This window comes from Drosophila miranda, chromosome 2 (assembly GCF_003369915.1).
Source record: "Drosophila miranda strain MSH22 chromosome 2, D.miranda_PacBio2.1, whole genome shotgun sequence".
Classification (NCBI taxonomy): Eukaryota; Metazoa; Arthropoda; class Insecta; order Diptera; family Drosophilidae; genus Drosophila; species Drosophila miranda.
Genome location: NC_046675.1, coordinates 12901473 through 12925094, shown reverse-complemented (window position 1 = coordinate 12925094; position 23622 = coordinate 12901473). Strand labels below are relative to the sequence as shown.

At 45.6% G+C, this 23622-nt stretch overlaps 5 protein-coding genes across 5 annotated transcripts in view; 2 read left to right on the top strand and 3 right to left on the bottom strand.

The window, feature by feature from the left end:
* LOC108157361 (protein tipE) overlaps nucleotides 1–19187 on the top strand; it is a 31157-nt gene extending 11970 nt beyond the window's left edge. Inside the window, exon 3 of the mRNA XM_017289384.2 lies at nucleotides 16733–19187. Coding sequence (XP_017144873.1) covers nucleotides 16733–16802 — 70 coding nt within the window. The 3' untranslated portion in view covers nucleotides 16803–19187. The remainder of the gene's footprint in view (nucleotides 1–16732) is intronic.
* Nucleotides 7684–8640, bottom strand: LOC108157363. The gene is made up of 3 exons (XM_017289388.2): nucleotides 8439–8640; nucleotides 8192–8374; nucleotides 7684–8135 (listed from the first exon to the last, which is right to left on the bottom strand). The coding sequence occupies exons 1-3, from the start codon at nucleotides 8572–8574 to the stop codon at nucleotides 7813–7815; spliced, it is 642 nt and encodes a 213-aa protein (XP_017144877.1). The 5' UTR covers nucleotides 8575–8640; the 3' UTR covers nucleotides 7684–7812.
* LOC108157362 (pre-mRNA-splicing factor cwc24-like) lies at nucleotides 8729–9813 on the bottom strand. The gene is made up of 2 exons (XM_017289385.2): nucleotides 9349–9813; nucleotides 8729–9293 (listed from the first exon to the last, which is right to left on the bottom strand). Exons 1-2 carry the CDS (start codon nucleotides 9605–9607, stop codon nucleotides 8827–8829), a joined length of 726 nt encoding a protein of 241 aa, XP_017144874.1. The 5' UTR covers nucleotides 9608–9813; the 3' UTR covers nucleotides 8729–8826.
* Nucleotides 19188–21003: 1816 nt separating the features above from the next.
* On the bottom strand, nucleotides 21004–22785 carry LOC108157360 (COP9 signalosome complex subunit 1b-like). The gene is made up of 2 exons (XM_017289383.2): nucleotides 22459–22785; nucleotides 21004–22399 (listed from the first exon to the last, which is right to left on the bottom strand). The coding sequence occupies exons 1-2, from the start codon at nucleotides 22492–22494 to the stop codon at nucleotides 21050–21052; spliced, it is 1386 nt and encodes a 461-aa protein (XP_017144872.1). The 5' UTR covers nucleotides 22495–22785; the 3' UTR covers nucleotides 21004–21049.
* A 62-nt stretch (nucleotides 22786–22847) lies between these two features.
* LOC108157364 lies at nucleotides 22848–23613 on the top strand. Its single transcript, XM_017289390.2, has one exon. It carries the CDS (start codon nucleotides 22966–22968, stop codon nucleotides 23548–23550), a length of 585 nt encoding a protein of 194 aa, XP_017144879.1. The 5' UTR covers nucleotides 22848–22965; the 3' UTR covers nucleotides 23551–23613.
* Nucleotides 23614–23622: the final 9 nt, after the last annotated feature.

The window sequence follows — 23622 nt, the reverse complement described above, 5'->3', positions numbered from 1 at the left end:
CGTACCTACTACTCGTATACGCGATATATTGTGTGTGGGGAGTCGAACAATTGGTAATACAGCCGGGGCTGCACTGCGTCGCTTTAGCTGCCGAAAGCAAATCGATTTATTGGCCATTAAGTGCCTGGCATTTGCCTCTAATATTTCAGCCCAGTTGCATTTGTTTTGGGTCGAGTTTATCGTCTTGAATGTGTAAAATAATTCCAGTGTCCTGTGTGGCCGAGGACGGGGACGAGGACGAGTCGCTGTTACTGTTGCCCTTATCCTTGGGCTGTGCGTGACTTTTGGCAGCTGCTTGCATTTGGGGACTACGACTGCAAATTGCCTATTAAGCCCAGGCCCAAGCCAATTCCACTTTTTGGTCACGTTCTGGCTTTTAATTTGAACTTTCACAGCTCGCCAGACCATCGCCAAATGAAAACCCAATTAAATCATTCTTATTGAGCCATTGATTTAAATTTATGTTTTATTTTTAAGTATTATGACGGCAATCAAACAAACAGCGAATGGCGCAGAAAAGGCTGCCTCTTGGATTGTTTCTGGCATACGTACAAGTCTTTAAATTCACTCTTAAATTTCATATATTACCCCCAAATGATTGTGCCCCTCAGTTTCTACAGAACTACTTACTGTAAGCCCGAGTTTCTTTAAAAGCTTAATGGCTTCTCTCTCGCTGTATACAGGCAAAGTTAATCAGAAAGCAATTTAGTGGAATAAGAGCGGTAAGCGGCAGCAGGACTTCCTCGAATCGTGGCCAGAGACTGGTCAGGCCATAAGTTAATTTGATTCCACTCTTGCCCAGTGACGAGTGCATGCGAGCCATGTGAGGAGGAGGAGGAGGAGCAGGTGGAGCAGGTGGAGCAGGAGGAGCAGGCAGAGCATCAATTATGATGGCTTGTCATTTAATTGAAACCCAATCGGCTTGCGCCGGACAACGACTGCCCCCGGGGGCAGGACTTCGCACTAATTAAGCTTAATCAAACAACAATGAAATCGCTCTGAATCGGCATCGATTGGTGTGGCGGGGAAGCGCAGAGAGCACAGATTAAAGCCCAGCCACGTAGCAGCAGTTGCTGGTTGCTTGAAGTTTAATCATGGATTATTTTCAATCGAGTCAATTAAGCAGCAACACGCACGGCAAACTCGATTCGAGTGCACCAGAGACTGAGCTCCGAAGTGCCTGCCGGACGTGTCCATAACCCGTTGGGGCTAAGCTGGACAAGCATTAGCATAGACCCGATTAGAGGCGATAGCCTTGGTACCGGGTACTTGGCAAGTGATGTTCCAAGTGTCCTCTACCGTATCTTGACCTTCCCGCCCGGCTGGCACGTGTCGAGACCAGCATGAATTCACAATGCCCATTTGTCGTCAACCCGGTGGAGACAGAGAGCAGTTGAGGCTGTTCTTGGTCCACTGCTAAGCCGCTAAGTAGGTTTTCCTGTAAAGGCCCAGCCTTTCCAATCTTATCGCCCACGAGCCGTGGCCGTAGCCGGAGCCTAAATAATTGATCTGCGGAAAGGAGACAGACAGCAGTTGGGAAAAAATGATGAATGCGCAGATTGAAAACGGAAAATCGATGTCGAAATTTGTTGCTTGCCGCTGATTAATTTTTAAGCCCGAAAAATGTCAATAATTAATGGCTCAGTGCGAGCACTCCTGTTGGCACAACTTCCTGGGGCTGGCCGACAATTAAGAAGTCCCATCGATCCGCCTCTCCTGGAAAATTTCACATGACAACTGAAACTTGTCAGCAACCTCTTTGTGTGTACATATGTATTGTGTGTTCTATATGGTATATTGTATAGTGTGTATTTTACGTGTGATTGTTTAAGTGGATCTGTGGCTGTGTTATTGTTTGTGCCCGCTCTGCGTGTGTGTTCAATGGAGATTGACTTTCGTTTATGTTCGACGGGGGATATTGTTTTTGGTTTATTACATCAATACTTTGTTATAATTAACCCAGGGACCGCGGGGCATTGGCCATTTCACGACCAAAATAAATTGAAAAGTTACGGTGTTGGCCAACGGCTCAGCAAATATGTTCGTTTGTGGTGTCCAAGGACAAGGACAAGGCTTTTTCTACCCCATAAGAACTGTGGATCAGCCACGTCCTTCTGTTCTCTACAAACAACTGGCTCCTCAAAGATCCAAAATTTTAAAGGTTTTGGTCTATGTTTTTGTAGGATTTCGTTAGAGCCAGAATAAATGGCTTTAAATTGTTTGCCCGTAAAAGTATGCTATAAAAATTGGGTTCTGCTCTGAAATGCATTAAATCAAGATACAGTCGAATTTCTCTATTAAGAACGAAGTTTCCTATACAACGAATTTATTTCCAAATCCCTGCACTGCTATATTCTGCAAAAATTAGTTCTATTGCCCTTGAGATTTGGTATAGAAATCAGAACAAATACGATAAGACCACACCTGTTTTGGCTAAAAATATTACTCTCGTCTTCTTGGCGGGTAATAGAAGAGTTCTGCCTTTTCCCTTTTTGTCTAATTGATTTGTTACTGCCTGGCTGTCCAAACGGACTGACTGCCTGTCAGGGCATCAGCCACGGGGACCTGCTCACATAATTGACATGTGCCTAAGCCTAAGCACCTTATCCCCGGCCGATTGGAACTGGAAGAGCAACACAAACTCCAACTGGTTGGATGAGATGATTTTATTTTATTATTCGGCTTTTACTCCATAGAGCTATATATATGTACATATGAATCGAATGAATCGAAACGAAACGAAACGAGACCGAATAAAATAGAATAAAAGCAAAGGCGAAATCAACTTGTCGTGGGAGTGGAGTACTCTAGGTGTGAGAAAATCAATTTGTATGGGCTAGTATGGGCTATTCGACATAAAAAGACAGAGAGAGACAGAGAGAGAGAAAGAAAGTGAGGGAGAGCTATATGAAGTTCCTATTCGTTTTGGTCACTGTGGGCCTGGCTACTTAAGCCCCGCAACTCGGAGAGCTTCACACGAATTGGAATTGCCTTTTGCTCTGTTTATGGACATTATGGCTGTTGCTGTTACTGTTGGCATTGCTGTGCCTGTTGTTGCTTGTTGCTGGTTCTCTGGTTGTTGTGTTAATGAATCTCAAGGCTCAGGTGGAGTCCGGGACTACCCGTCATTGTGGCTGGCAGTTCACTTGAACTCAATTTCGTTGGCATAGCATGGGCCAGTGTTTGGCCAGGGCCTGCAGAGACGGAGAGGCATAGAGCGGAAATGGTCAGTCATACTCGTATGGCGTGCAAGAATGTGACATATGGAATGACTCGCTGCCAGAACTCCCTCTCCGTTCCCCGAATTTATGCGCTCTTTACTATAATTGGCAGAGCGCTCTGCGAACGTGAATACTGCTATTTTTTTGTCCTTTTGTTTGGCTTGCATTTTTCACATTCCCCATGCAAACAAAACGTTATCGACGCTGTTTTAATGGATGAATTCATTATAGTTCGGGGCTGCACAAAATTTCCAAAGAAACCCATTTCGAATGGATCAACAATTATAATAAATTCAATTTAAATTCCAATGAATGTAAACACACGAGTATATGCATCTATCGTTGGTTTATCCACTCAAGGCTATCATTATGTATTCTCAAGGTTACATTTCATCGCTCATTGGCTCTTCTCATATGTATCTATAAATATCTATTGAATAGCACCCTTCATTATACCTATTTGTCTGTATTATTTAAAGTCTTAAATATTCAGTATTTCCAATAAAGAATATGCATTTCATTTCATTTTTCCTTTCTAATAGAATTTCTGTTGATTTTATTTCTCGGACTATTTCTAATATATTTTTGAAGATATTTTTCTCTCCCCTTTCAAAGATACCCTTCTTTTCCCATGTTTTTTAACCCACTTTTATCCAATACACATTTTATTTAGACATTCCTGTATACCATTTGTGGATAGCCTTCCCTTTACTGCATTTTATTATTGCTTTTTTATACCCTCTGGTCTTTTCTGCAACGCTATAATTAGTCGGAATAAAATTAAAACCCCAGAACTCTCTAACAATACCTCTTTTACGTATATCCCTTTCCCTGTTTCCTGTGAGGAATTGTCCGAAAATGGCAAAAGACTGAACAATAAAAGTAAAAATTGTCGTCAAATATTTGTTTTGCGTAATAAGTTTTGCTAGCAGACTGGCATCGGTTCCCTTTGTGTTTCTTGTGTCCTTATAAAACTCACATAATTTATGCAGATCGACGTTACGTGCAGCAGCCGCTGGTGTATCGTGGGGGGGGGGGCAGTGCGGTAGGTGGTCTGCGCTGGAAGAGTGGGTGGCGTTGAGGTGTATGGGTGTTTGGGGGGTAGCCATTGTGGGGGCAGTGTAGCATTTAACATAGAAATAACAATAACAATTTAACAAATTGTCGCCATTGCTTTCATTTTGCTCTCTTTCACTCACACACAGTCTCTCGCTCTCTTCTTCTCACTCTCCTTCTCTCTGACTGCGACTAAACGTCTAGCCGAACAACAAAAGAAATTTACTCGCAATATATTTTACTTGGCTTCCTGCTATATACTCGTACGAGTATTTGTGTATTTTTTGTGAATTATTTGCCTGCCTAAAAGTTCCTCAAACTGTGCTTGTGTGTGTGCGAGGAAGTGAGAGGAACAGCGGAAGTGCCAGAACACAGCAGCAACAGCAGCAGCAGCAGCAGCGATGGGAGCGGTCGAAGGAGGCGGCGTCCGGGAAAGGCGTCCACCCACGCGACGAACGCCCCAACGCTCGACCCTTGGCACAAAAGCTGGTTAGTCAGCCAGGCGACTTTTGTGCTCATACGATGGTATGTGTAACAGTCTCTGTTTGTGTACCTACAATATGTGCCTGTGTGTGTGTTTGTGTGTTTGTGTTTGCTGGCCATACACAAAAAAGCGATGAACTCATAAAAAACTTATGAAACTAATTTTGTTTTGCTTGCTTTTGCTTTTTGCTTTTACTTTTCGCGTGTGTTCTTTTTTTTTGCTATTGCTTTTGTTTTTGGCAACCCACTCGGCAAAACAGCGATAGCCATATACCCTATACCCTATGTGGGTCTTTAGAGAGAGGGTCTGAGGGTCTATACATCTGTTGCAATTCGGGAACTCCTATTTTGAAGCTGTGATACGAAACAATACCATTCTAATGGATCTCTCTCTCTGGTAAATGTAATTTTATTTTATTGGCCTACCAGTATCAGGTACTTAATAGTCGTATCCTCGTTGGAATGCAAACTTTATGTTTTGCCGCCGCTGAAGAACGCGAACGCGACGGCGAACCGAGCAGCAGAGACCCCTTCGCCGACGCCAGCGTTGCTGTCCTTTGACTATTTAACTGGCCCCGGGACGCGACATGCCAATGGGTGGGTGTACACTGTACACTGTACAGTGATGTGTGTGTATGTGCGATTGTTGGCTCATCGCTGGCATTTGCACGGCATTGGGCATGACCAGGGCAGGGCAGGACAGGCCAGGCCAGGACAGGCCAGGACAGGCCAGAAGCGTGTTTTAGCCAACTTTTTCTTCTCAATGTGTTTTGTTGGCGTTAGTTTTTGCTGGCAATGAAACCGAAAATATAAAACCAAAGCCCAAACGGAAAACGGAAAATGAAAAATCAATAATATTGCAAATTGGCCTGCGTAGCCCGTAGGCTCCTACGGAACCTTCTTCGCCATCGCCATCGCCATCGCCTTCTGCCTCAGGCACTGCCACTGTTGCCATGCGATATTGATGTTGCTCCTTGCCGTAAGGCTAAGACGTGTCAGTCGTTGTGCCAGTGAACGGAATACTAAGTGGCCAGCCCGGCCAGGACACATGCACACACAAAAGGCGCCGTCGAGCGGAAATATTGCCATACGTTGCGTATGAGCAATGCGTAATTTTAAATACATTTATGCGCAATATTCTCGATTTATTTGTCTCTCCAGCCACCCTTTCGGCCCCTCTCGCATTCATTTCTGTTCTTTTTTTTTGTATTATGTCAATGGCTGTGCGCAAATTGCATTGACGAATTTAATGGCGCGTGCCGAGCTTTGAGCTTGTGCACTTCGAGTGCTCACAGCTGAATGCAGACGGGCTAGACCATCGGGATCGAATATACATATGCATGTGTCTGCTGGTGTGCCCCACAGTCATCGTTGGAATGGTCTTTGGTGTTTGTTTCAGGGCAAACTGCACACGAACTCGCAAGAGGAAGGCGATGGTTTGCATGTTCATATTTCAGACTCTGACTCAGTAATGATGTTTCATATGGCTTTAAAATTGAATCCGCCCATTCGGAAGATCCGATATCTATCGGGGATGTGGCAAGGCACTCGAATATAGCTTATAATTAAATATCGAAGCCAATAAGTTTATATTGAAATTTAGCTACAAACTTTCAAGGATTATCAGCCCTTGAGAAATCTGTATTAATTAATATTGAAAGGCTTAGGGGTCAGTTATCTGATATATAATGGGCTAAGAGTCCGCCCAACATTTGACAAAGGTCTACTGGCGCCTAATCCAACCATGTTAGCTCTCCCTTCAGCCCTAGATACAGACACAGACCCAACCATTGTTTTCCTTACGACCAAATGCAATGTGTAACCAGGAAAACTTTTTAATTAGTAAATCCCAATTAAAATGCAAAATGTAATATTATCTGTGGCCCTCTGTCAGGTCTGGGCGGCAGTTATTCTTCAATTTGCTGATTGGATTAAGATGCAAAATTGAATTAGGTTGCCGCATTAACGAGCTCAAGCTGAAGATACGATGCCCATCGGAGCGGTTAGTGGTTGGAATCTGTATCTGTGTGGCAATTAAAATGCTTCATAATTTTGTTTTTCCAAATCATTCCATTAAAACGAACGCCCGATGATGAAATGAGTTTGCTGGCAACAATGGGAGAGCATCGTTCTCTTCAGGCTGTCAAGAAACGAAAATTCGGTAGATAGGAATCAGTAAGAGAAAAATTGTACGAAACTTTTACACTCCTCGATGAGGAGGGGCATAGGGGGGCATAGGATGGTTGATGGGCGATGGGCGATGGCTGATGGGTGTCGGGCGTCGGGGATGGGTGTAAAATCTGGAAATTTCAGTGCAAAGTGAAGCGCAAAAAGCAAAAACATGCCCCGCTCTCAGGACACGGCGGCTGCTTTTAAGCACTTTTATGCTGATGCTGTGATTTTTTACAGCTGCCATTTGGAGTGAAGGCGGGGTGCTCCTCCTCCTAGCTGGTGTTCCTCCAAAGCGAAGGCATCTGTGCGTGCGGTCGTCGCATCTTCGACAACTCGGGTGGGATATGACGCAAGTCGATGGTTGGGTCGTTAGCCAAAACGAGTTCCAGGACGGGCCCGAGACTACACCAAATAATGTTTGACTATGACGGCAGCTGTCTGTCTGTCTGTCTGGTGGGTGCTGGGTGGAGCCACAGCAACGAGTGTATATATTGAATTTTGTGGTAATTACAAGTAACTCACTTGCGCCCATTCACCACGGAGACAGAGTTGTGCTGATGCGGCTGGGAAGTTGCCTCCACGTCCTCGATGATGATGATGGCGCTGCAGTGCGATGCGTGCTCTGATTTCCATACTGTTTGGCGCCCAAACTGCTGACGGAGTTTGTTGACTCTGGCTCTACTTAATTGGCCAAGTAGAGCTTCACTCTAAGCGCCCGAAGGTGCGAAATATTATCACGATACAAGGCAGATATAATTATATATATTTAATATTTAAGCAGTGGTTTGCATTTAGATGCATCTTTGTAGGCAAATTAAACGATCACTCCCGACTATAGCCTTGCTTAAATAATGAGGCTACAAAGTGCCTGACTGCCTTTTTAGAAGAGCAAGAGTATAGACTCGCTATAGTTCGCTGGAGCCTTACAAATGGGGCAAATGGGACAGATTTCCAGGGCCTTTTTGAGGCAACAGCCGCAGCAGATGTGCCCGCAACGGGTGGCACGTAGACTCTCCAGTTCCTTGGCATCACGAAAGCATATGGGGCAGCGGTACTGGCTCTCCGAACTGCTAGACATACTGGCCGCCCGGGAGTTCGGAGTAGTCTGATGGATATTCACGATGACGGAGTCAGAGCTATGGGGATGGTGCAGCGGTACGATGACGTTTTTGGTGCCGGCATCTATGATGGCGCTATGACCAGCTGAAATACAAATCGTTTTGTTACACTCGAGGGCGAGTTAATTACTGAGTACTTACTTGTAATATCCATGAAGACGGGTGTTCCGCTCTCGGTTTTATTGACAATATAGATATTGATACCGATCGGCTCCGCTGATATCCCCACATCTTCAGAGAGCTCGTTCCCGGAATGTCCATGCACCACATAGGCCAAAATCGAAGGATCGTTAAGGCAGCTTTGCCCATTAATTTCTGGTGGGGCTGAGAGGGCAGCAATCGGTTTACATTCAACATTCAACATTCAACGATTATGTATGTGCATTACCTGCAATTATATGTCCCTCAATGAATCCAGCCAGACCAGGTGCAATCTCGTCCAACTCGCGCCTCACCATATCTTCGTCAGCCTGTGCGGATGGCAAAGCCCCATTGGTGCCTGGATTTTGCCGATTGTTACTCATTTTACTTTTGATTTTCGTGTTCTGTTTGAAGTCTTGCCGACTACTGAGCACCTTACTGTCATTTCATTGCCCGAACAACAGATGCACAGCCAGGGTTGCTTAGATCTGTGAAACGTCATCCGATACAGAGAATTATTGGAATAGAATACCTCTATTGCAAACCCTCTAATTTATTATGAAACAGAAACAAGAAAATTAAACATACTAAATCATAAATTCATGGAGGCTCTTGAGATGACTTGAAGGACAGGCCTACATAATAATAGGTTTCAGCTGACCCCGGATCAAGCACCCCCGGCACATGGGACACTTGCGATTGTGCTTTAAGGCAGTGTCAATGCATCGGCTGCAGAAAATGTGTTCACATATGGTCACCACTGGCTTTCGGCCCGTTACGCTCTCCAAACAAATGGGGCATTTGTAGGTTTCTTCCAAGGACTCGTTTGGGTCGGTGCGCTTGCGGTTCGGACTCGACGGGCCGCTGACTTCGGCATCCGAAGCAGTAGGACCTGTGGTAGCGCTACTGGTGCTGGCGTGGCTGGTAGATGGGTCCCAAATCCTGTCTGTTAGGAGGCTTCCTCTGATCGGAGAGCGCAAGCCAATCGCCGCCTCTGGTGCACTATTCGATATTGAATCGGAGCGATTATTACGGGGCACCCCCCGTGGTATCCGGACTAGTGTATCATGGTTCGCAGACCTCATTTCCGAAAAGCGATTGTCTGAAACACACAGAATAATTAGTCAATTGGCTGATGTAAGGTTAATAGGGCATACGATTGCCTCCAGCAGCCACCATGGGGGGAGTAGCTGGAGTAGCTAGAGTAGCTGGAGTAGCCCTTGAGCCCGAGTTGGCTCCATCGGATAAGTTGATAGAGATTGAAATATTTGGGATAGATTGCGAAGATCGTGTGCTGGTTCCGGAGCTTGAGCCAAACTGCGAATCATCGCTTCTCACAGTTGTACGAATATTTACACGTGAATCGGCGCGTCTTACAACAAAGGTCAACGAAATAGAGAGTGGAGTGTCTGACATGGCTCGTAATGTGCAACGAAATCGGACTTATGGCACAACAATTGAAATATTCACAAAATTCAGAAAAATTATCGGCTTTAAGCAATTTTACCAGGAACAGTCGGTAGCAAAACAATTATTACAACACTGAAAAATACTAGAACGGAGTCCGGCCAACACAAAATACCGACGCCTGCTGATCTCTCTCTCACACTGGCTGCTTTTCCCATAAGGTGCTTATATCGGGTCTCACCAACGTATACGACATTAAATCCTATGGGCGTATGTTCTACTACATTTCCTTAACGCTCTAATCTAAAGGACAGAGAGAGGCTGAGCGAGAGAAAGGTGTGCTTTAGCTTGGATTCTTATTCGATCTGGTGGAGACTATCGATTACTAGACTGTGCAAATATGAGTCGTCTAATCTAACCAAGCGGGGCGTGAAAGACAAGAGAGGTAGTGCAGTGTTGTGTAGGACGGGTATCGAGTGATAAATGCTCCAAGTATTTTACCACACTTTTGTGGTTGGTATTTCGTATGAATATGAATACAGCCTTGCCTCTCGTGACATGCAAAAATTTGGTCCAAGTTGTTGGTTGATTTTCAAAGGCAAAACTGGCATAGAAGATGCAACATGGCGCATATGTATGTGTGTGAGTAGTCCACCCATAATCCCCTAATGGATGGCATGGATAGCTGCCCCCCAGAGCGACTGCCGACGTGGAAGACTCAAAAGAAGAAGAGTACGAGTAAGCCGCAATAATTGAGATAAAAATGTGCAATTAGTGAGGAGTACGCGTTGGCTTCGCGCTTCAGCTGCGGGGATTTTACGCAATTTACGTGGCCAGCAATGCCCGGAATGGCTACCGGAATGGGAGTGGCAAGCGGGGAATAGACTCTACCATAGGGGAGTGCCAGTGGCAGTGGCAGTGGCAGTGCCTTGGCTTTCTGCCATTTCTGTTGTGTGGTTTACCCGTCAAAAGAGAGAAAAAGCCAACGAATGGTGGCAAGAGCTTGCCTTAAATGCTGCATTAGCACCAGTCGGACGGTTGCTTAGGCGAGGTGGGTCTACCCGTACCGCGGAATGTTGCCAGCGGTTGCAGTTACCTTAGCCGCTTTGAGTGCAGAATGTGCCCCAAAAAAAAAAAGGCGAAAAAAAAGAGAAGCCGCCTTGGTTTGCTCTTTGACCCCGGGGCCTCGAGAGGTGGAAACGATTGTGAGTGTGTGTGGCGTGGTTTTGCCTTTTCGCTTTTTTCCTTTTGCCTTACTTGTTGTTGTTTTATTTATTTGCCGCTTGGTGTAATCGCAGTAGCTGAAACGTAGCTGGGGAGAGCCGTAACAACAGCAAGGACAAGCTCTATTGCAGTAAAGCGAAAAATAAAAGCGAGAAAAAGCGAGAAAATAAATATAATAAAATAAAAGGAGACCCCCGGGGGGGCCCGAACAGCAAACGGCAGCAGTTATGGAAATAAATATTTGTTAATGTTTTATTCACTCAACTGTTATGGCACATTCGTTTCGGAAATATTTCATATTTGTCCGGGAGCACCGCCGCCGCCGCCGCCGCCACCGCCCCCAAAAGACCCACAAGAGCCGCCGCCAGCTTAAAGGATATGCGAGAATGCACACACACCGTATCCCTGCGATACAGTGGAGCAGCAAATGCATATACATATGTACCGTTTTCCCGGGATACATCCTAAGCGTAGAGTTATGCAACGCAGGCCGCGACATGCCGCAAATGATCTGCCAAAATCAGTTCGTATTCAGCCAAAATGATGTTTTAGAAGCACAAGTTGGGTGTCTAATAATCCATTTTCTGTCATTGTCCTGCGTGTGGGACAATGGCAATCCACTTTAAATGCAAACTCGATTCCAATCAACACATATCAATAATCGCATTATGCATACGCCGTGCTGTCGCAGCGGATTCGATTTAACAATTAAGCGGAATCGCTGGGCTAGGTGCACACATACACTCATGTATTTTATTTAGAGAGAGTGTGCGTGTGTGTGTGTGTGTCACGGAATGATTTCATTAAGCAAGTGACGGGCACAGGGAAACCGGAAACCAGAAATCGAAATCGAACTGGAAATCAATGCGGGAATGGCAAATAAATCATGCGACCGACCTTTTAACGAACATGACCCGAAATTAAATTCTGGCCCCGAGCCGTCACTGATAGCCTTCAGCCCCAACCCCAACCCCAACCCCAACCCCAACCCCAACCCCACCCCATTCCAGCCCGTTTCGATTTTCAGCTGTCAGCTGTACTCGTAACTGATATCCAAAAAGGGAAGAGAAATATGCGAAAAATTGTCGACGTGATGATTGAGCTGTGAGCGGAAATTAATCAACGGAAACTAAATTTTCAGAGCTGGCAAGGCCTCTTCCCGGGGCTTCCTTGCCACTTGGCTTTGGCCCACAGGTTTTTCCGATTTGCCGCCGCATCGATTGCCCTCGAAGCTGCCGATTGGTAACCCATACAAATACCAAAGTATTTATTTACATAAATCCTTTTGGGTCAGTTTTAGATTTGTGCCATCCCCGTGGCAGTCGGGGTTATTTATGGGCAGCGGACTAGACATCACGTAGCGGGATGGCTGCCCTGCCCTGGTTTGATTAATGGCCGCCAGGCGGTGGCTACATCTTAGGGCCCTGCAGGACCGCCTCCTTCGAAATGACCAGAGCGAAACCCAGCAAACTTTTGCAGCACATTTGCCAAAGTTTCCAGCAGACGCCCAGCCAGAGGGAGGACAGATGATGAATCGTCCAGGCTCTCGGCCAGGGCTACTTAATATCAATGCCCTTGTTGACTTGGCCAAGACAAGCGCCACGCCTCGCCCCGAATCGCCCCTTGCTCCGCTTGTTTGAGTTGGAATTTGAGTTTCAGTTTGTGTTTCAGTTCGAATGCAAGTTGGCAATTGAATTGGCCAACGCCCACGCAAATGACAAAACAAAAGTTTCCGAGCACTTTCTGGAACCACTCTGGCCGTGCCCCGCCCCAATTGTTTGGCTGCGACGACTGCGACGACGACAAATGCTTAAAAAATTCAACTTTTTGTTTGAGTTGGCGATGGCGATGGCGATGGCGGGCATTGATTGGAGATGTCGGCCAGCGGTGACCTACAGGAGACCGTCATTGGAGGAGTGTTCAAGGTGGGCGCGTGGAGGACGGCAAGGGCAGGCTCAACAAGTATCTGTGTGTGCACAATGTAGTATCTGCTGCAGTTGCAGTGCCTTGACATACAAAAACTTTTGCAGTCCATGAGCCAGTCACGTGTGCTACCATCAGCGCCACCAGCGCCACCAGCGCCACCAGCACCGCAAGGAAAAAAGCCTAACCGAATATTCATGCTAGTTTAGAGCTTTATGCAAATTCCTTTAACACACACACAAGCTCCCACTCATGCAGGACAGGACGGAGGACACTTCTCAAATGGTAGGCGACCTCGACTCGACGCACAACATTGCCGTCAACGCAGACGCCGAGGACAACCGCTCCAGCTCAGCGCTTTCATTTGCATTTAAAGTGCTGCCATATGGCCAACAAAAACATGAACAACAGCAACAGCAGCAGCACCAGAAGCCGCAAAGACAACACCGATATATTCCGAACCCCTGGGGCGTGGCACACTTCCATCTCATTCAACATTCCATGCCATACCATTCTCTTATCAAACAATACACACACAGATACTCGTCTGTACAGCAGAGGAACGTGCCGAGGCATACGAGTATGTGTATGTGGGAACTGTTCAAAAATCCTTAATAAATGCACAAATATTCTTCAATGTACTTTTGAAGTTCAGTTCTGGAGACAAAAGTTTTGGTGTTTGGTACGGGTATATACGGTTTAGAACAGACCGAAGCAAGCTTCTCCAAATCAGGAGGAGTACAATCAAAGTTTTGTGAATCATTATGAAATGCTATCCACTATTGCTGCACTTCAAATTTTGGCAGGCTTAAATTGTTGCATTCCCGTGGACTCTCCGCCGTTGAATAATGAATCCTTGAGAGGCAAAGGTAAAGTGAATCTGGAAACTGTTGGCCCAACCTTAGCCCCAGCCAAGGCCGGCCTCTCTGTCCTCTTAAAAATGTAACTAATGAGATTTTGAGTTTCTCCCGAGCCTTCCTCCCGACACTTGTCGGTCCCAGTAGGTGTTTGGGCGATGGTTGCTTGGTGTTGGTGTTTGTGTTTACTTGTCGCCTGCCGGATGTGGATTTGGATGGTGATGGCGATGGCTATGGCGGTGGGCCAGTTCCAGCTGCTGGTGATGCTGGGCCTAAGCCCTTAGCCCTTAGCTTTGCTCTGAGCCCGCAGTATGCTGACCTCTCGCACTCTGGCGACTCTGTATCTGCTGCTGCCTGGGGCTCATGTCCTTGCTGCGAGTCCCAAAGTTTTGTTGGGACTTTTGGCCAAATGAAAATTTAATGTAGCCTGTTTCGGGTTGGACGGCCTATACGTACACCCAGCGCGGCTTCGAAGGCGTGGCGCGTGTAATTTAATTTACACGAAGCATTCAACGCCGCAGTGTCGGTGTCGCATTTTCAAATTAAATACATTGGCAAGTTTTGCACTCCGCCATTCCCTGCCAGCCCCAGCCCCAGCCCCCCACACACACACACACACACACCTGTTTGACCTGGTTTCGCCTCCTCCTGGCTCCTGGCTCCTGGCGCCTGTCGCCTTTGGCCATTTCTCACTGCCAGTTGGCATTTACATTGCTTGTTGTCGCTTATAATAAGCCGGCTTCCTCCCACCCCAGTGATGGGGTCCAGAGCGGGGGCCAGTTAATTGCAGAAAGTTGTTGCCAAAGTCAGTTTTAGTAGATTTACAGGGACGTGCACTTGCTCGAACAACTTTGAGGAATGTTCGAGATGAGTTTCTGTTCTGTTCTATTCTGTTCTGCTCTGTCCACGTCAGAAACTTTGACGAACTAGTTATTAATATAGGAGACGTACCTTGTGGCAGGACTTTAAATGCTTTAACTGCATTTTCGTGAAACATGAAACATTGATTTTAATAATCAATTGAAATGGTAATGAAAATGGAACACAGAGAGGACATTGCAACAAAGTGGCACAAAGCAACCGACAGATAACCGCAGGCACTTGCCGCGCTTTTCATGGTTTTTATGACTCCTGAAACTAATTTCATGTTAAGTGCTATTGAAAAGGCTTTTTAATTGCATTGAAATCCTGTATGGACACACAATACTCGAATTTTCCATTGCTGTTGCAGCTGCCGGTCGGTTTTTTGCTGCTCAAATTTGTTGCATTTTTAATTGGAACATTGGTTTTAACAGCGTGCCAACAATTTGCACACTTTTCAGTGTCCCGGCATGCTGTCCTGCCATTTGATGTCCTGCTAATGCAATTCCACTCCCCGATGCTGATGAATGGCCAGCGCCAGATGGTGTCCTCACCTTCAAGCTGGAGCACTTTGCCCAGCCTTGGGTGATGGCTGCGGTCGTCTCCAGTAATGGGATGTACTCCAGAGAGTGCACTTCCACAATGGGGCACTGCTAAGAGTGGATTTTTAGCTGCCAGCTGTGGAATCATTTGCTTTCTCAAGGACTTTGCACCGCAGACAGATTGAATGCCTTAAATCCAGGAACGAGCAAGGAATGTTTGTTAATAAATCACCGAAATTCCACCTCTTCCAAATGCAAACACAACTTATCTCATATGTTAAACGGATGTAGGATGATGAATATTAAAGATAATGCCATCAACTATTTTCCGTTTAAAGAGCACTCGGGCATCGATGAGCCGGAGAACGGTTTGTTGCATTTTTCGAATGATTCTCGTTTTAATTATTTCAGTTAAGCGCATTTCGAGTGGTTGCCAACCCTCGAAAAGTTTTCAGGAATATCTTTAGCTCTTGCGTGTTTTTTGTTTGTTTCTGCCCCGAAGCAAAGTTCCAGCAAACTATTTTGAACTCTTCTTTCCATCCTCCTCTCTCTCTCTCTCTCTGGCTTGGGGATTTATTAAAAGCAATCTACTATGTGCTGCAAGTATGTATATAGCAGGAGGCAGATGAATCAACTACCGTGAAACAAAATGAGATTTGTATTTAATTCAATATTCGAGGCAAAGTGCAGCAAAACTACGGAGGAGAGCAGAGAGTAAACGTAATCACACATAAAACTAAAGTAGAATACCAATAAAGAGAACAGCCAGCGAACACAGTGGGGCCCATAAGTACGCGTATAAATTACATTTCAAATAGTAAGCGAAAATGCGATTCCTTTGCTTTGTCCCACCCGCAGGGCTTGTGGCATGGAAATCCCCTAAATACAATAAATTTCACATTTCATTTAATTCCATTTCATTTACAATACGAAACCGAAACCGAATCCGAATCCGAATCCGCAACAAGCAAACAAAGGAAAAGCAGCTCCCCTTTTGGTGGCGGGGGAGTTCCATCAAAAGAGCATGCGGATTGGGACTGGAAGAGAGTAGTTGTGGGTCCTGGGTTGGGCGAACAATGAAAGGAAAATATAAATGTAACAATTGAACCGAATAAATGAAATCAGGAATAGGAAAGTGCCTTTCTTCGAGGCATACGCACTGCAGGACTGTAGGGAGTGGATCAGGTGCACACGAAAAGCAAAGGGTGGACAATGGAATAACATTGAATAGGATGTATTAGTATAATTAAATGGATGGACGGCAGTTGGAATTGCAGAAAATATAATGGAATACAAGATTGTTGATTTGATAAGGACGCTGGTGGTGGCGGATAGTGGATTACGTATACGTACATAAACAATTAGTATGTGACATAATGGGATTAGTGCTATTTCTGGCTTGTTTTCGCTTCGAGTACACACTCGTACTCGAACTCGTACACTTAAGCACTTCTGACAGCCCAGACCCAGCTTTGTTGTGGCACAGGCTTAATGTACAATATTGCTGGCAGCTGTTGACTGCTGTGCTGCAGAGCTCCTCTGATGGAATGTGCCCTGCAGTTGCTGCGATAAGACTTGCAGCTTTTCTTTACCTCTGTTTTCCACTTCTCTTCTCTTTCTCTGGCTTCATTTTCAATCATTGTCCCCCTTGGAACATGTAGTTTCGGACTTTTTGCCCAACTTATTGAATGCTTAATATTTATTATTTATTTTTCTGTTTATTTCAGCGACACTTCGATATCTACGCGAGTGGACATGCTCACGCCTGCTATTGAAGTCTACAAGCCGCCGCTCTGACATAAGGACGACACTGTGGAGAGCAATTTGGGGAATCCATCAACGAGTAGCGACTTCTAGCAGAGCCTAATAGCGACACCCTGCGGAACCAGCTACGGATAATCTCTTTGTTCTTCCAACTCAGTGTCAATCCCAATCGAAATCCGAACAGAGAAGAGTGGAGTGGAGTGGAGAGACTCTGTGCAGACAGACACTATCAGAGGTTTTGGGGGAAAACTAGCAGAACAGAAATCAGATGACACACACAGAAATTCATAATTGATCCAACTGAATAATTCCTAAGATTGATTAAATTTAGTTACTTTTTAGCATACGAGTAAATGATTTTTAAACCAAGCAAAGTGAAGGAGAAACCAAAGGGTTACCACATGGGAAATGGAAATGGAAAACAGAAAAAGCAAAGAAAAGAAAGGAAAGGAAAACCTAGCTATAAGCCACGGCATGAGTGGAGTGGAGTGGCATATTATGTACACGAGTATTTGTATTGTAGCCGTATCTGTGTGTACGAATTAAAGGATGCAAATTAGGCAATGTGTAAATTTAGTTAAAAACCGAAATCATTATGGAAACCAGAGGAAACCAAAAGAAAAATGCAATGAATAATTTTTGTACCGCTGAATGAGAAAAACAAAAACGAAAACGAAAACCAAAACCAAAACCAGAATATAAATATAAGTGTACAATTTTGCATAGGTAACGAATAAGTTTGTAATGCATTAGTAATAACAGAAATACCACACAACAAAAGCAACCAGATCCACTAAAAATGCAAATGAAAATTCGGAAGGGAATGGAAATTCGGCCAGCGGCAGACAGTTTAGGCTTCGGTTAATTGCTCCACACAGATCAGATATAGACACGCCATGCCACGCCTCAGTTACGTATTAGGATCCGCCCACAAATAGGAATTCAACGTTTTAGGGTTCTGTTGTAGAATTTTGAAATAATTTCGTCCTAGACGAATGCCCCCGCCCCCCGCCCCCCCGTTCACAAAGTGCCCCAAGTTGAGAGAGATTTGGTCAAATCGTTATTCAGTTCGTTATTGATTTGGAGTCCCGTCTTTGTGAAAGGAAACGAAGGAAAATGTTTAGCGATTAATTGAGTAATGCAAGTTTTTTGACTGTGATCATTTGAATGGTATATAAAGAGATATGATATTATGAAAATTATGAAAAGCAATTTACTTCTCACTCTTGATTCAATCATCCATCAATCAAGCTAGCACGCCAGGGATTTCCACGTTTCCACATCAGTATCTATGCGTAATGTAGGTAGTTCTATCACGATAATCACATTTATTACGAATACGAATACGGTCTGTAGTTGTTATTATTATTATCTTTGGTTTCGAGGCTGATCGCACACTCACACAAATTTGTGCTTGACAATATTTGATTTCTAAAAGGAAAGAGAAAGGCAAACACTTTCGCTTTAACCTGGCTATCAATCACTCCACCACTAAAAATCGCTGCGCCCAATTTGTAACTACATAAAAACCGCTTATTCTGTTCCACATTGAGATACAGAGGCTTTGTATGGACGAGGAGTACGAGGCAGACGGCAGAAGGCAGAAGGCAGGAGATATTGAATGTTAACATTTATTTGTATAAGCTGCAGAACATTGTTGGAATTAGAGGAACCTGCATAGTTTTTTGATATTCATGTAGATACATGTAAATGCCACTCACTAAACTTAAGACAAGGACGAGATATGGCTAACGACGGCATCAAGGATAATTGCATTATATTTGTAATATCAAACTGTTCATAGTTAAGGCATAACAAAACAGAGAATGAGAAATAGTAACGAAACAACACGAATAATAAGAGTACATGTATATAAGCTGACTAGTGATTGGACGAGTAATGGAAACTTTTCGAGGGCAATACTCAATGAAACAAATGAAGCTACAACAGAGTGCATATAATTTTGATAGTTAAGATAATTTTAATACATTTTTTAAGACACCAGCAAGGCAAACCAGACGAAAAACAAAACAACAAAAAATAAACTAAGGAAAACCCAAAACAGGAAGGGCCCCGAAAACATTGCGTTTCCATTTTTTTACACACATCCCCTCCGCTCCCCGCCCCCCTCACACACTGGATCGTTGATTGGTTTTGTTGTTACAATAAAATAATGCAATAAGATTCGAATAATTCCTTCTATTATTGTTATTAAATTATGAATTGTTATGAGCAAAATTTGAATTTCGAAATTTGCACAATGATTTTTGATACACCGCAAATTGGCTTGGAGGCGAAATTCGTTTTGTAATCGAGCAGGTGAGAGCATGTCCAGCATTCGGAGCGGACAGTGAACATTTATTTATACATACGAGAATATAATGACGAGAGAAATAATCGAAAATAATAGAACTAGAACGCATATTGAATAATAAACGAGACATACATATTATTGAAGGAAATTAAAAAGAACATAACAAAAAAGACACAAAAATTCGATTTCTTTGGGGAGTCGGGGGAATCGGAATGGAACTGATGGCCCCTCATCGAGTAGGTATCCTACTTTGCCGGCCCTAAGTGTGGCTCAGACAGACCTACGTCTCTGTCGCCATTTGCCTTCTTTAATATTCGATGAAGTAAGTTACACAAATCCCAGCATCAAGAAGCCGAACAGCAAAAATTATGTGGAACCATCGCCCGTCATTCCAGGCCGCTGGGTTCGGTTTGCTCCTCCGTGGAATGAGTAGGGAAAGTGCGGCTTGTGGCAGGTTGCGGCCGCTGCTAAAGGTAAGAGGTTGGGCCGCGAGTTTGCTTCCACCAGCAAAAAAATGAAATGAAGTGAAATGAAATCAAAGGCATCCTGCGCTGATGCGCGAAGCCGGAGCCAACGCATGGGCACACACTGGGCCACAGAACAGGCACTGGGGACGACCTAGCATGTGAGATAGGGACTTGCACTGAAAGAAATAGCAAGAATTTTAATCGGCATAATATAGGCATTTCTGCGAATGATTTCGATTTGCTTTAGACTAGACTTCTAGTGTCCCATCACCAAAAACAGCTGATCTAATGGGCGCAAATTTTATAATTGATTTAGTGTGTTCTCACAGTGTGTCCAACCACACGCCAGGCATCCTTTCGCCCAGATGATGTTTACACTTGAGCTGCAACATAGGCAAACACAATCTCCATACAAAGCCAAAGCTTCCCGGCCCTCCCACAGCTGGTGCGTTTGTTGTTTGTGCGAGGAGACCCTGGCCATGCCCCTGCCACTGCAACAACCCGAGAATACCCAAAAGAAATTGCCGTGGTTTTAGTGCGGAGTAGGAGCTCTGGCTTGCGATCCAAGTTATTTGCCTGGCTTGACTCTGCGGTCGGCAGATATACACCAGGAGTGGCTGGGTGGGGCCCGACATCGGTTAGTCCGGAAGCCAGTCAAATGGGGTGTGGGGTGTGGGGGGCAACGATGTCATAACCATAGAACCAAGTTGATCCTGGATCGATTAGTTGAGCAGGAAGCGGGCCTCTCATACAGGAAACTCGTCCCCAGAATCGAGACACCTTTGTGCGAGCTGAAATCGGAACAAGGACGCAGACCCTCGGGCCACGCAAACGACCCCTCAAATGCGATTGATGAACGGTGGATGGCGATGAAACGCCTCCCTTGCAGGAGCAATTGGGAGAACAACGAGCTTAACAAGTTGCCAATGTGCCAAGGGGGTCTTCGATTTCCACCGAGTGCTCCATGGATCCCCCACTTCTGACGCCTTTTGTCTGTTCGTCTCTGTCTAGCGGTGTTGTGGTAGCTGGCACTTCAATTGGACACATTAATGTGCGACTTTTGTGGGTCATAATTGCGCCTGGAATGCCGTAAATCAACACTCTCACCATTTCCATGGAGAGGTATCGATTAGCTGGAGCCTAACCTTCGAATTGGAAAACATTTCCCCACCTCGGAGAGAGGTAGCGGTGAGTGCGGCCACCCACTATGGTTGGGCTTTAAATTTATGAACTTGACTCTTCTCTTGGTTGGCCAACAACCATCAAGCACCCAGCTAGGTGGCAGGACAGCCTTCCCTCGTCATCGGCTCCGGCCGGGCCAGACACGAGAGGCAGGCGAAGGCTTGCATGACTGCAGGAAATTACCATAATTTCAATTTAAGAAATTAAACGAGTTTCGTTCTACGCTGAAAAGAGCAATGCAATCCCTGACCCGATCTTAAGCAAGAGCCAGTAGGCGACTAAGTAGATGATTTAATGGTTCTCAACATTCAAAGAGTTTATGGAGCCTGCTTGCTGCCGCCCGTGCGGATGTCGCTCTTCACTTGGATTTTGCTGTGGCGCACAGCCGCACGCAGCATGGTCATCTTCGCGATGCGCTGAAACTTCTTTTCCAAGGCCAGGGCACGCTTGAAGTTGCTGGTGCGCTGATCGGCCTCTCTGGCGTAGAGGATCTTGTGGTGCGAGTCGATGCGGGCCTGGATGTGGCCATCTTGAATCAGCTGCACCACCTCGTTCTCCAGATCGCCCACCGAGGTGTTCAAGGCCACGGCCATTTTGTGCATGTCGGCCGACTGATAGGGACTGAAGTACTGAATCATGGCGCGCTGGCGAATTTTCGCGTAGAGAGTGCTCACGTGCGGTGCTATGTACATTTGCACGAGGAGGTTGTCGCGAATCTCGTCGAGCAGCGTCAGGCACGAGGCGAACTTGCTCTCGTGGAACATGAAGATAATGTCGCGCAACTGCGGCTCCTGCTCGAGGAACAGCTTGAACGATGTGGAGGCAATCACCCGGTGCTTCAGCTCCGGCCTGTCGAAGGTGGCCAGAGCGCAGAGGCCGCCGTAGACAGCCACATCGTTGGGGGAGACCGACGATAAGAGAAACTGCTCGCAGTGGGCAAAGTTGGCGTTCAGGAAATGCTCGGCGGCCACCTTGTAGTTCTTTTGCTGCAGCTCGGCCAGGCCGGCGACGCACTCGAGGCGTTTGTGAAAAGGGCCGTTGGGCCCATGGACCTCCATTTTCACGTCAAGTGACTTCGTCTTCGTTATGTATCTCACGGCTTGGTCCCAGTCCTGCCTATAAATTAGCAGCTGGATTATATCGAACAGCATGTCCATCATGTCCTCGACGCCGGTGCAGTACCCATACATCCGAGTGTGGCATACCTCGACACTTTCCAGATCTCCGCAGGTCAGATAAAGGTCGGCCATCTCTTCGAGGCTGCGCCGAGCGCTCTCCTTAAACAATCTCGACTGGTAGAACTTCAGCTCCGAACTAATCTTCTCCAGCTGGAGGGCAGCCCCCTTCATCTTGGTCTCCACCCAGACGGGATCGTACGCAAACGAATCGGCTGGCACCTGCTCTGCAGGCGACGTAGGGTTCAATTCGCTCAACTGCTTGTGCAGAAAGGTGTACATATTAACGTTGTACGTGGTCTGCACGCACGTGATGGCCATTTTGAGCGCCTCCTCGCGCAGCATGGGGCAAACCTCGGCCACATGCATCAGGCGCTGCAGTCGTACTATTCCGTTGTATCGATTGGCATACACCTCTAGATCTATGCTGGGGTTCTCCGCCACGATCTTCTCCTTCGGTGCTGCATTCGCTGGCATGGGTTCAATGGCGTTCTTTTCGTTTGGAAAAAATTTGTCAGCATCAAGAAAAGCTGTAATCCTCATAGGCTTACCTGCATCGGGAGCGGCATATTCACAGGCACAGACATCTTGAGTAGAAATGCTGTTTAAATCTAGTAAGTTTTAGTTATTTTTAACGCGAAGTGCAAATTCTTCATCAAACTTGATTGTCAGAGACAAGCCGGAGAAACATCGCTGTTATCGATGTTTCGATGTAATATGCATCGATGTTTTTTCAATCATCCCTGCACTCAGCTTATTGGCAAAAAAGTTTTATAGATTGCTGCAACATCCAAAGCTTCTGAAAGGACTGGGCAGACCCTGTTCGATATGTTCTTTATGACCTTTTTCCACTAGACTTGATTTGAAATGATTTAAAAAACAGTGCTGATAACGCCAATGCTTTTTAAAGATGGCAGAGCTAGAGAAACAGTGTTCGTAAACGCTCTAAGGCACGTTAAAAGTGTTTTTCCTGACGCACACAGCTTCCCCAGCACAGCACGAGCTACTCACTTCAGAGCAATTGCACTTTCCACTAGACACAATCAAAGACAAGCGAAATGAGTTCAAATAAAGTTCCGTTCTTTGCAGTGATCAAATGCGAGATGTGCATCAATCCGGCTACCAATTTTGTGGTCGGCCTCTGCCAGCGTTGCGAGAAAATTTGGGCTAAGAGTCCGGAGTACATGCCGCTTACCAACCATCGCGTAATGGCTGCCATGGTTGCCAGTGAGCGCAAGCCGGATTCCCCCATGGATCCCACCTTCCAGACGGCCATGATGAATGCAAGGAAGAAGAAGGCCCAGAAGATCGCGCTCTTCCACAAGATTCGTGGGCAGTTCACCAACAGCGTGCTCGTCGATACTGACTCCAAAATGGCAGAGCCCTTTAAGACTGAGGACAACTATTGGGATATTCCCGAAATCATGGATGAAGACGTTATGGCTTTTCAGCGCAATGTCGATCTCCTGGCTGACATGGTGCCAGACAGAACGCGTTCGGATAAGGACAAGGACAAAGATGCCACAGACAAGGAGAAAGATACCACAGACAAGGAAAAAGATGCCACAGACAAGGACAAAGATGCCACCTACAAGGACAAAGATACCACAGACAAGAAAGAAGACTCTGGATTGCCCGAATAACACGTGGTGACCAAATATTCCAAAGAAAATGTAAACCACAGTATTAAAACAATCATTATAGAACAGAACATG